Genomic DNA, 12,249 nt, shown 5'->3' with positions numbered 1-12,249 from the left:
TGCTGCAAGGATCTGGTTCCCAGCGCTGCCGGCAGCATCAGACATGATGTACTATGCTACAGGTAAAGGGTATAGCAGTGGTAGCGGGTGTGCAGGTGCGGGATTGCTGTCGGCAGCATCAGACATGATGTACTATACGGAGACACTGCCTGTAAGGCGTTTAGCGGCAAGTAGGTGAATGGGGGGGGGATTGGTGGGGGCCCCCACAAGTAGTAATTCAGCCTTGCCTTTGGCTGGACGTCTGGGATTGCAGCTGCAGAGAGATGCCCATGACGCTCCAACAATACGCCCACTGACTGGACCATTTTGCGCACACTAGTTGCCACGCCCAGTCATGCTCATCACTTTTCTGATACATTTCTGATGTCCTCTGAATCAATCGCAACATCACCTTCATTCACGCACTGCGGTGGTGGTTTTCATACATTTTTGCACATGTGCAGTTGAGGGGGAGGGGGGGGAACAAACCTCTACACCTCAGCACTGCATGTGAATTGTGTACGCCTGTTCTGATAGAACGGATCTATTTCGGGGTACAAGACCACATATTTAGGCTTACCATACTATCCCTTTAAACTGGGCCACCCATGAGTTAAACAGGTTCTATGGCTGATTAAAAGCAGGTGAAATGCAGACTTTAGGTCGGCTTGCCCCAGAACCTGTGTGATTCCTGAGTTTCCCGGTGTAAAGGTATAGGTATGGTCAGCCTACACTTATTCTTAGAGGAGACTTGTGTTTGTGCTTTTGCTGCTCACTCGGGCACTAATCTAAAACGGAGGTCTGCTGGGGTATAGAGGGGGAGGAGCCGGCTACATTCTAGAGAAATTTAAAGTGGCAGGCTCCACTCATCACCGTCTATACCCCAATGTATATACGCCAGTGTCCCCTAGTGGATGAAGGAGAAATGTGTGTAATTTTGTATTTTTTTTCATTCCAGGTTTGTTCAAAGAAGATAATCCCTATTCAAAGTTTGACGGCTAACTTTGGATGTTTTTCAGTCTTCAAAAGGTTTAGGATTCTACTCCTCACTGAAACAAGAGATTTTCCCTAGTAAATGTGTGTGTGTATATAGCCCATAACGATAATCTAGCAGTACCAGGCTGAGGAGGGCAGGAGTGCCTACAGCCCATTTCCTTACCCCCAGATCACAAGCAAAAGGAAGGTCATCAAGTCTCAGGCCTCCAGCTGCTGCCTCTGTACAGTGATTTGCATATATTTGTAAACGTCACAAAAACAGAAGTTACTCCAGATGGTCCATTTCTACAATGTATTTCTTTACCATATTGTAAAGTGCCTTATACCTGTAAGATCGGACTAACCAGCCATTCCCATTCCTCTGAGACAGTCCAGCAAATAAATTGCCAGTCCTCCTGTCTCGGAGTATACCAGATGAAATGTCCATTAGTATTAAGAAAATTGATGAATCTAAATTTAGGACATTTTAGTGCAGATATAGTTTATGTGATAGTTACCTGAGCCTCTATCTTGTGTGGGTTCTGTATTTAGAACATTGACTTGGAGAGGAAACCTTATGTCTTCTGTGTACTTACGTTGATGATAAAACTATGCATTTTATTTTGTGTTAGGGAGGTCTTGCCCAAAAAAATGTTGCAGCAAGCATTCACTTTAATGGTTTATTGTATCGGCCTTACTGGTATTTAGTTGCTGGAAGTACGGTCTACTGTGCATGTAAATGGCCATTCCCTGTCCCAGGGCTGATGTTACTATAAATGTCAGTCTAAGGTTTGGGGTTTTTCTTTCTCCTTCTTCTTTGTAACACTCCAGACTTTAATTTTTTATGTTTGTTTTGTTGTACTACAGTGCACTATATTCTGTCTCGTACTTTTACTGCTACCCTTAGTGCCAGGTATAATTTTTTAACAAATGCACATTTAGTTGTAGCTGGAGTTCATGAAGTTACATGGGGTCCTCCTGAGCCAGCAAGGCAGGCTGACCACTAGAGGTCAGTGTGCCCATCTCTAAGCTGCGCATTAACACGAGTGGCAGGCTCACGGATGGGAGCCACTAACTACACGGCTCTGAAACAGGCAGGTGGCAGTAGAGGATAGTGTAGCAGTTGTTAGATACTAGTTGCATCAGAGCAGCAGACCCTAAGTATAAGGATATATATATTTTTTTATATTTGACATTATAAGCTCTGCATTGGGTATAATTATAGTTTAAAGAGTCTTCCAATCAGTGACATCCTCTTATACGGTTCGCTGTAGCCTGTGTCAGGGTGGTGGAATAAGAATGGAGCTTTGTCTTTTGTTGGATGAATGTCTCCTCTAACTCGTCACAATCTCTTGTGCACATTCCACAATGAATTCTAGTGCCTTATAGAAGTGTCATACAGAATCTTATTTTGGAAAAGGCTGTATAGTGTTCGCTTTTGGCATTTTATATCTTTAATATTGCTACTTCAATACCCTTTATTATATAAGGCTAATGGGGTTTATACCCAATGAGGAAACTTTATAAAGTTTATATACTTTCTGACTGTAACGTGTAAGTAAGATTTGTTCTGTAAGCTTGATCAAAGTATATAAAAGGGCTTCTTAGTACACATCTAACACTAACACTCGTGTGCTATCATTGTACTAATATGAAAGTTTTTTGTTTGTTTTTTCTTAATAGTATTTTGCACATTTTTGTTTTGCTGTAAGTATCCCCAAAAATTAAAATTTTCTGATAGTTTGGACAAATTAATATCTGTGCTTATTTTATGTGTAACCTCCACGCTTTGAACACAGCGAATCTACACAGTTAGGGATGACGAGCGCAACCAATACCTGGGGACCAGTGTCCGAGAGAGGGGGAGGTCTGTGGGAAGGGGCCAGAAGAGGAAGATTATCAAAGACGTGACAGATGGTTTATCAGTAAGTTTTATACTGAGGTTGAAGGGGGAATCAGGCCAAAACGTAATCGCACTTGAGGTTAGTAGATGTCTGAGACATAGATATTGTACAATTCTGTCTCTATTGCAGCTTACCAAGTCTATTATAATAACCAGTCCATTAAATATGGCATCCCTGTGGTCTATCCTGAATACATAAGAAGTTGACATCAGGTGCATTCCTTCATGTGCCTGTAAGAATTACCCCAAAAGGTTTTCACAGTTCTTGATCATCCTCTTGCTAGTGTTGGAAACCAAAGACCTTGAGGGTAGTAACTGCAAAATTTCGATGAGGACTGACCTAGATATTATGCTAATTGCAAGATCTAGTAAAGGAACATGCCGAATGATGGCAGAAGTCACACAAGCTCTAAAACATGGTTAAATTAACAATGAGAAGGGTCTGTAATAACTATCCCTGAATAAAATATCTAGGGGTTCATCTGAGTGCACCTCCCCTCCAACCCCTTCCTCAGTTTGAACTTAAAGAGCCTTAAGGATAGTTTGAAAAGCTAAGGACAGGATTGCATCATTCTCGCACAACCAACAAGTGAGCGTCTGAAGTGACCCTCAGAGGAACTCTGAAGAAGAGATTTAATTGGTAAGTACCAAAAAAAAAAACAAAAAAAAAACTTTTCTCCTTTCCTTTATCTGGGGGACACTTCTTGATCATGAGGATGTACAAATACTACACCTAGGGGAGGGTGTGTTTATCTGAGCATAATACTTTGTCCAGAATTGGCACCTAGATGCAAAATCATGAAATCTGTAAAATTTGGTGAATGCATGAACCAATGACAATGCAGACGCACTACACCGCCCTGCCCACGAAGTCCCCACAGAACAAGTGGCCTAAGCTGCAGTAGGTTTTTTAGCTCCCTCGTATGCCTGCATAATTGTGGCCATAGTTTGTTTTGATGCTGGACAACCTCTATTCGTTTATTCATCCTTTATGATGCTACAATCTGTCTTCCTTATACTGGCAGTTCTCTCCAGGTATATTCTTAGCACTCTAACCTAGAGGTTCCCAGATGCGGTCCTCAAGGCACCCCCAATGGTTCAGATTTGAAGTATTTCCTTGCTTGGCCACAGGTGACTTAATTAGTACCTCAGTCAATTTGATTTAACCATCTGTGCTGAGCCACGGATATATTTAAAACTTGGACTGTTGGGTGCTTCTGATCAATTGTCTTGTCCGATTTTAGCAAAGGATGTTATAAGTGTTTGCTGATTTGAATGCGAAGTGACACCACCTTGGGCTGGAAAGACCGAAGTGTATGTAGCACTGCCCGATCTTCATTGATCACGAAACACTGAGGGTTGAAGATAAAGCTCCCAATTCTGACACCCTTCTAGGTGAGGAGATGAAAGAAAAACTAATTTCAAAGATGTCCATTTAAGTTCTACCTACTGTAGAGGCTCAAAAGGTGGTAACTCTTGGCTCTATGAAATGCCTATATGGTGGCTATATGTGTAATAAACCCTACAAAAAAGATATTTTCAGGAAGTAGACAGAGCAGATACCTGTACCTTCAGGGAGCCTAACGTAAGGCCCAACGTCAGACCACCCCGTAGGAAAGAGAGGATTCTAGATGATGAGGGAAAAAAAAAGAAAGTCCTGTTTTTCATTTTATTTCAATGGGAAGGAAGAAAAGTACTCTAGTATTTTTGGGGGGTACTCTTGAAAATCAGCATAAAACTTAACTTGTAATATATTTATCAATCAAAATATTCATCATATAGCATAGAAAAAAAACAGAAAACATACAAACAATTAAATATATTTAGGTAGCAAGTAAAATACAGGTTGTAAATAATTAATCATGTATTCACAAACAATATTTTGAAGCAGACCATTCTCACGGGGATATAGTGTCAGTTATCTAGATTGACGGTATCAGATGTAGACAAATGTCCTTCAAATCAACTTGATTGTCAATACATCTAATTCTATTCTTGCATAGACAATCATCCACGGTATAAAACACCGTTATAGAAACAATGTCACATTATGCAGAAATGTATCAAACAACTGTAAATTATGGTGAAATAATAAGAATTTACTTACCGATAATTCTATTTCTCGTAGTCCGTAGTGGATGCTGGGAACTCCATAAGGACCATGGGGAATAGCGGCTCCGCAGGAGACTGGGCACAAAAGTAAAAGCTTTAGGACTACCTGGTGTGCACTGGCTCCTCCCCCTATGACCCTCCTCCAAGCCTCAGTTAGGATACTGTGCCCGGACGAGCGTACACAATAAGGAAGGAATCCGCACTTGGGATGGGCGCCCAGCATCCACTACGGACTACGAGAAATAGAATTATCGGTAAGTAAATTCTTATTTTCTCTGACGTCCTAGTGGATGCTGGGAACTCCGTAAGGACCATGGGGATTATACCAAAGCTCCCAAACGGGCGGGAGAGTGCGGATGACTCTGCAGCACCGAATAAGAGAACTCCAGGTCCTCCTCAGCCAGGGTATCAAATTTGTAGAATTTAGCAAACGTGTTTGCCCCTGACCAAGTAGCTGCTCGGCAAAGTTGTAAAGCCGAGCACCCTCGGGCAGCCGCCCAAGATGAGCCCACCTTCCTTGTGGAATGGGCTTTTACAGATTTTGGCTGTGGCAGGCCTGCTACAGAATGTGCAAGCTGAATTGTACTACAAATCCAACGAGCAATAGTCTGCTTAGAAGCAGGAGCACCCAGCTTGTTGGGTGCATACAGGATAAACAGCGGGTCAGATTTTCTGACTCCAGCCGTCCTGGAAACATATATTTTCAGGGCCCTGACTACGTCCAGCAACTTGGAGTCCTCCAAGTCCCTAGTAGCCGCAGGTACCACAATAGGCTGGTTCAAGTGAAACGCTGAAACCACCTTAGGGAGAAATTGAGGACGAGTCCTCAATTCTGCCCTGTCCGTATGAAAAATTAGGTAAGGGCTTTTATAGGATAAAGCCGCCAATTCTGAGACACGCCTGGCTGAAGCCAGGGCTAACAGCATTACCACTTTCCATGTGAGATATTTTAAGTCCACAGTGGAGAGTGGTTCAAACCAATGTGATTTTAGGAACCCCAAAACTACATTGAGATCCCAAGGTGCCACTGGAGGCACAAAAGGAGGCTGTATATGCAGTACCCCCTTGACAAACGTCTGAACTTCAGGAACTGAAGCCAGTTCTTTCTGGAAGAAAATCGACAGGGCCGAAATTTGAACCTTAATGGACCCTCATTTTAGGCCCATAGACAGTCCTGTTTGCAGGAAATGCAGGAAACGACCCAGTTGAAATTCCTCTGTAGGGGCCTTCCTGGCCTCGCACCACGCAACATATTTACGCCAAATACGGTGATAATGCTGTACGGTTACATCCTTCCTGGCTTTGATCAGGGTAGGGATGACTTCATCCGGAATGCCTTTTTCCTTCAGGATCCGGCGTTCAACCGCCCTGCCGTCAAACGCAGCCGCGGTAAGTCTTTGAATAGACAGGGTCCTTGCTGGAGCAGGTCCCTTCTTAGAGGTAGAGGCCACGGTTCTTCCGTGAGCATCTCTTGAAGTTCCGGGTACCAAATCCTTCTTGGCCAATCCGGAGCCACGAGTATAGTTATTACTCCTCTCCGTCTTATAATTCTCAGTACTTTTTGGTATGAGAGGAAGAGGAGGGAACACATACACTGACTGGTACACCCACGGTGTTACCAGAGCGTCCACAGCTATTGCCTGAGGGTCCCTTGACCTGGCGCAATACCTGCCCAATTTTTTGTTTAGGCGGGACGCCATCATGTCCACCTTTGGTTTTTCCCAATGGTTTACAATCATGTGGAAGACTTCTGGGTGAAGTCCCCACTCTCCCGGGTGGAGGTCGTGCCTGCTGAGGAAGTTCGCTTCCCAGTTGTCCACTCCCGGAATGAACACTGCTGACAGTGCTATCACATGATTTTCCGCCCAGCGAAAAATCCTTGCAGCTTCTGCCCTTGCCCTCCTGCTTCTTGTGCCGCCCTGTCTGTTTACGTGGGCGACTGCCGTGATGTTGTCCGACTGGATCAGCACCGGCTGACCTTGAAGCAGAGGTCTTGCTAGGCTTAGGGCATTGTAAATGGCCCTTAGCTCCAAAATATTTATGTGAAGTGATGTCTCCAGCCTTGACCACAAGCCCTGGAAAATTCTTCCCTGTGTGACTGCTCCCCAGCCTCACAGGCTGGCATCCGTGGTCACCAGGACCCAGTCCTGAATGCCGAATCTGCGGCCCTCTAGAAGATGAGCACTCTGCAACCACCACAGGAGAGACACCCTTGTCTTTGGTGACAGGGTTATCCGCTGATGCATCTGAAGATGCGATCCGGACCATTTGTCCAGCAGGTCCCACTGGAAAGTTCTTGCGTGGAATCTGCCGAATGGAATTGCTTCGTAGGAAGCCACCATTTTTCCCAGGACCCTTGTGCACTGACACTTGGCCTGGTTTTAGGAGGTTTCTGACTAGTTCGGATAACTCCCTGGCTTTCTCCTCCGGGAGAAAACACCTTTTTCTGGACTGTGTCCAGGATCATCCCTAGGAATAGCAGGCGTGTCGTCAGGATCAGCTGCGATTTTGGAATATTGAGAATCCAGCCGTGCTACCGCAGCACTATCTGAGATAGTGCTACCCCGACTTCCAACTGTTCCCTGGATCTTGCCCTTATCAGGAGATCGTCCAAGTAAGGGATAACTAAAAACTCCCTTCTTTCGAAGGAGTATCATCATTTCGGCCATTACCTTGGTAAAGACCCGTGGTGCCGTGGACAATCCAAACGGCAGCGTCTGAAACTGATAGTGACAGTTCTGTACCACAAACCTGAGGTACCCTTGGAGAAGAGTAAATTGGGACATGTAGGTAAGCATCTTTAATGTCCAGAGAGACCATACAGTCCCCTTCTTCCAGGTTTGCAATCACTGCTCTGAGTGACTCCATCTTGAATTTGAACCTTTGTATGTAAGTGTTCAAGGATTTTAGATTTAAAATTGGTCTCACCGAGCCGTCCGGCTTCGGTACCACCAATAGTGTGGAATAGTACCCCTTTCCCTGTTGCAGGAGGGGTACCTTGATTATCACCTGCTGGGAATACAGCCTGTGAATGGCTTGCAATACTGTCTCCCTGTCTGAGGGAGACGTCGGTAAAGCAGACTTTATGAAACGGTGAGGGGAAGACGTCTCAAATTTCTTGAGACGGGCCCCCACCGTGCCTGAGACCGCTTGTAAAGCCCCAGCGTCATGCTGAGGACTTTGCGGAGGCGGGAGAAGGCTTTTGTGGGAATTGGCTGTTTGCTGCAGCCTTTTTCCTCTCCCTCTGCCCCGGGGCAGAAATGAGGCGCCTTTTGCCCGCTGTATGGGGCCGAAAGGACTGCACCTGATAATACGGCGTCTTCTTAGGTTGAGAAGCTACCTGGGGTAAAATTGTGGATTTTCCAGCCGTTGCCACCAGGTCTGTTAGACCTACCCCAAATAACTCTTCCCTTTTATAAGGCGATACTTCCATATGCCTTTTGGGATCAGCATCACCTGACCACTGTCTTGTCCATAATCTTCTGGCAGAAATGGACAGCGCACTTACTCTTGATGCCAGTCGGCAAATATCCCTCTGTGCATCACGCATATATAGAAATGCATCTTTTATATGCTCTATAGTTAGTAATATACTGTCCCTATCTAGGGTATCAATATTGTCAGTCAGGGAATCCGACCAAGCCACCCCAGCACTGCACATCCAGGCTGAGGCAATTGCTGGTCGCAGTATCACACCCGTGTGAGTGTATATACATTTTAGGATATTTTACTTCTTTCTGTCAGTAGGTTCCTTAAGGGCGGCCGTATCCGGGGACGGTAGTGCTACCTGTTTAGACAAGCGTGTGAGCGCTTTATTCACCCTAAAGGGTGTTTCCCAACGTGCCCTATCCTCTGGCGGGAAGGGGTATGATGCCAATAACTTTTTTATCGGGGGAAACCCACGCATCATCATCACACTTCATTTAATTCCTCAGATGCAGGAAAAAATAAGATTTTACTTACCGATAAATTATTTCTCGTAGTCCGTAGTGGATGCTGGGGACTCCGTCAGGACCATGGGGATTAGCGGCTCCGCAGGAGACAGGGCACAAAACTAAAGCTTTAGGATCAGGTGGTGTGTACTGGCTCCTCCCCCCATGAGCCTCCTCCAAGCCTCAGTTAGGATACTGTGCCCGGACGAGCGTACACAATAAGGAAGGATATTGAATCCCGGGTAAGACTCATACCAGCCACACCAATCACACCGTATAACTTGTGATCTGAACCCAGTTAACAGTATGACAAACGTAGGAGCCTCTGAACAGACGGCTCACAACAATAACAACCCGATTTTTTTGTAACAACAACTATGTACAAGTATTGCAGACAATCCGCACTTGGGATGGGCGCCCAGCATCCACTACGGACTACGAGAAATAGATTTATCGGTAAGTAAAATCTTATTTTCTCTGACGTCCTAAGTGGATGCTGGGGACTCCGTCAGGACCATGGGGATTATACCAAAGCTCCCAAACGGGCGGGAGAGTGCGGATGACTCTGCAGCACCGAGTGAGAGAACTCCAGGTCCTCCTCAGCCAGGGTATCAAATTTGTAGAATTTTACAAACGTATTTGCTCCTGACCAAGTAGCAGCTCGGCAAAGTTGTAAAGCCGAGACCCCTCGGGCAGTCGCCCAAGATGAGCCCACCTTCCTTGTGGAATGGGCATTTATATATTTTGGCTGTGGCAGTCCTGCCACAGAATGTGCAAGTTGAATTGTACTACACATTCAACTAGCAATCGTCTGCTTAGAAGCAAGAGCACCCAGTTTTTTGGGTGCATACAGGATAACAGCAAGTCAGTTTTCCTGACTCCAGCCGTCCTGGAAATCTATTTTCAGGGCCCTGACAACATCTAGCAACTTGGAGTCCTCCAAGTCTCTAGTAGCCGCAGGTACCACAATAAGCTGGTTCAGATGAAACGCTGACACCAACTTAGGGAGAAACTGGGGACGAGTCCACAGCTCTGCCCTGTCCGAATGGACAATCAGATATGGGCTTTTGTGAGACAAAGCCGCCAATTCTGACACTCGCCTGGCCGAGGCCAGGGCCAACATCATGGTCACTTTCCATGTGAGATATTTCAAATCCACAGATTTGAGCGGTTTAAACCAACGTGATTTGAGGAATCCCAGGACTACGTTGAGATCCCACAGTGCCACTGGAGGCACAAAAGGGGGTTGTATATGCAGTACTCCCTTGTCAAATTTCTGGACTTCAGGAACTGAAGCCAATTCTTTCTGGAAGAAAATCGACAGGGCCGAACTTTGAACCTTAATGGACCCCAATTTGAGGCCCATAGACACTCCTGTTTGCAGGAAATGCAGGAATCGACCGAGTTGAAATTTCTTCGTGGGGCCTTCCTGGCCTCACACCACGCAACATATTTTCGCCACATGTGGTGATAATGTTGTGCGGTCACCTCCTTCCTGGCTTTGACCAGGGTAGGAATGACCTCTTCCGGAATGCCTTTTTCCCTTAGGATCCGGCGTTCAACCGCCATGCCGTCAAACGCAGCCGCGGTAAGTCTTGGAACAGACATGGTACTTGCTGAAACAAGTCCCTTCTTATCGGCAGAGGCCCTGAGTCCTCTGTGAGCATCTCTTGAAGTTCCGGGTACCAAATCCTTCTTGGCCCATCCGGAGCCACGAGTATAGTTCTTACTCCTCTACGTCTTATAATTCTCAGTACCTTTGGTATGAGAAGCAGAGGAGGGAACACATACACCGACTGGTACACCCCTGGTGTTACCAGAACGTCCACAGCTATTTCCGGAGGGTCTCTTGACCTGGCGCAATACCTATCCAGTTTTTTGTTCAGGCGGGACGCCATCATGTCCACCTTTGGTCTTTCCCAACGGTGCACAATCATGTGGAAAAAACTTCTCGATGAAGTCCCCACTCTCCCGGGTGGAGGTCGTGCAGAGGAAGTCTGCTTCCCAGTTGTCCACTCCCGGAATGAAAACTGCTGACAGTGCTATCACATGATTTTCCGCCCAGCGAAGAATCCTTGCAGTTTCTGCCATTGTCCTCCTGCTTCTTGTGCCGCCCTGTCTGTTTACGTGGGCGACTGCCGTGATGTTGTCCCACTGGATCAATACCGGCTGACCTTGAAGCAGAGGTCTTGCTAAGCTTAGAGCATTGTAAATTGCTCTTAGCTCCAGTATATTTATGCGGAGAGAAGTCCCCAGACTTGATCACACTCCCTGGAAATTTTTTCCCTGTGGGACTGCTCCCCAGCCTTTCAAGCTGGAATCCGTGGTCACCAGGACCCAGTCCTGAATGCATAACTGTGGCCCTTTAGTAGATGAGCACTCTGCAGCCACCACAGAAGAGACACCCTTGTCCTTGGAGACAGGGTTATCCGCTGATGCATCTGAAGATGCGATCCGGACCATTTGTCCAGCAGATTCCACTGAAAAGTTCTTGCGTGAAATCTGCCGAATGGAATCGCTTCGTAAGAAGCCACCATTTTTCCCAGGACCCTTGTGCAATGATGCACTGACACTTTTCCTGGTTTTTGGAGGTTCCTGACTAGCTCGGATAACTCCCTGGCTTTCTCCTCCGGGAGAAACACCTTTTTCTGGACTGTGTCCAGAATCATCCCTAGGGACAGCAGACGTGTCGTCGGAGACAGCTGCGATTTTGGAATATTTAGAATCCACCCGTGCTGTCGTAGAACTACTTGAGATAGTGCTACTCAGACCTCCAACTGTTCTCTGGACCTTGCCCTTATCAGGAGATCGTCCAAGTAAGGGATAATTAAGACGCCTTTTCTTTGAAGAAGAATCATCATTTCGGCCATTACCTTGGTAAAGACCCGGGGTGCCGTGGACAATCCAAACGGCAGCGTCTGAAACTGATAGTGACAGTTTTGTACCACGAACCTGAGGTACCCTTTGTGAGAAGGGCAATTTTGGACACGGAGGTAAGCATCCTTGATGTCCAGGGACACCATATAGTCCCCTTCTTCCTGGTTCGCTATCACTGCTCTGAGTGACTCCATTTAGAATAGGTCTCACCGAGCCGTCTGGCTTCAGTACCACAATATAGTGTGGAATAATACCCCTTTACTTGTTGTAGGAGGGGTACTTTGATTATCACCTGCTGGGAATACAGCTTGTGAATTGTTTCCAATACTGCCTCCCTGTCGGAGGTAGACGTTGGTAAAGCAAACTTCAGGAACCTGCGAGGGGGAGACGTCTCGAATTTCCAATCTGTACCCCTGGGATTCTACTTGTAGGATCCAGGGGTCCACTTGCGAGTGAGCCCACTGCGTGCTG

At 46.1% G+C, this 12,249-nt stretch overlaps 1 protein-coding gene across 1 annotated transcript in view; it reads left to right on the top strand.

Annotated features, from left to right (window-relative positions):
* Positions 1 to 2,709, top strand: part of PTTG1IP (PTTG1 interacting protein) — a 63,413-nt gene extending 60,704 nt beyond the window's left edge. Inside the window, exon 7 of the mRNA XM_063933082.1 lies at positions 938 to 2,709. Within this exon, the coding sequence (XP_063789152.1) occupies positions 938 to 981 (44 nt within the window). The 3' untranslated portion in view covers positions 982 to 2,709. The remainder of the gene's footprint in view (positions 1 to 937) is intronic.
* The last annotated feature ends 9,540 nt before the right edge of the window (positions 2,710 to 12,249 follow it).

This window comes from Pseudophryne corroboree, chromosome 7, assembly GCF_028390025.1.
Source record: "Pseudophryne corroboree isolate aPseCor3 chromosome 7, aPseCor3.hap2, whole genome shotgun sequence".
Lineage (NCBI taxonomy): Eukaryota > Metazoa > Chordata > Amphibia > Anura > Myobatrachidae > Pseudophryne > Pseudophryne corroboree.
Note: the sequence above shows the minus strand (reverse complement) of the source record. Positions and strands in the feature narration are given on the sequence as shown.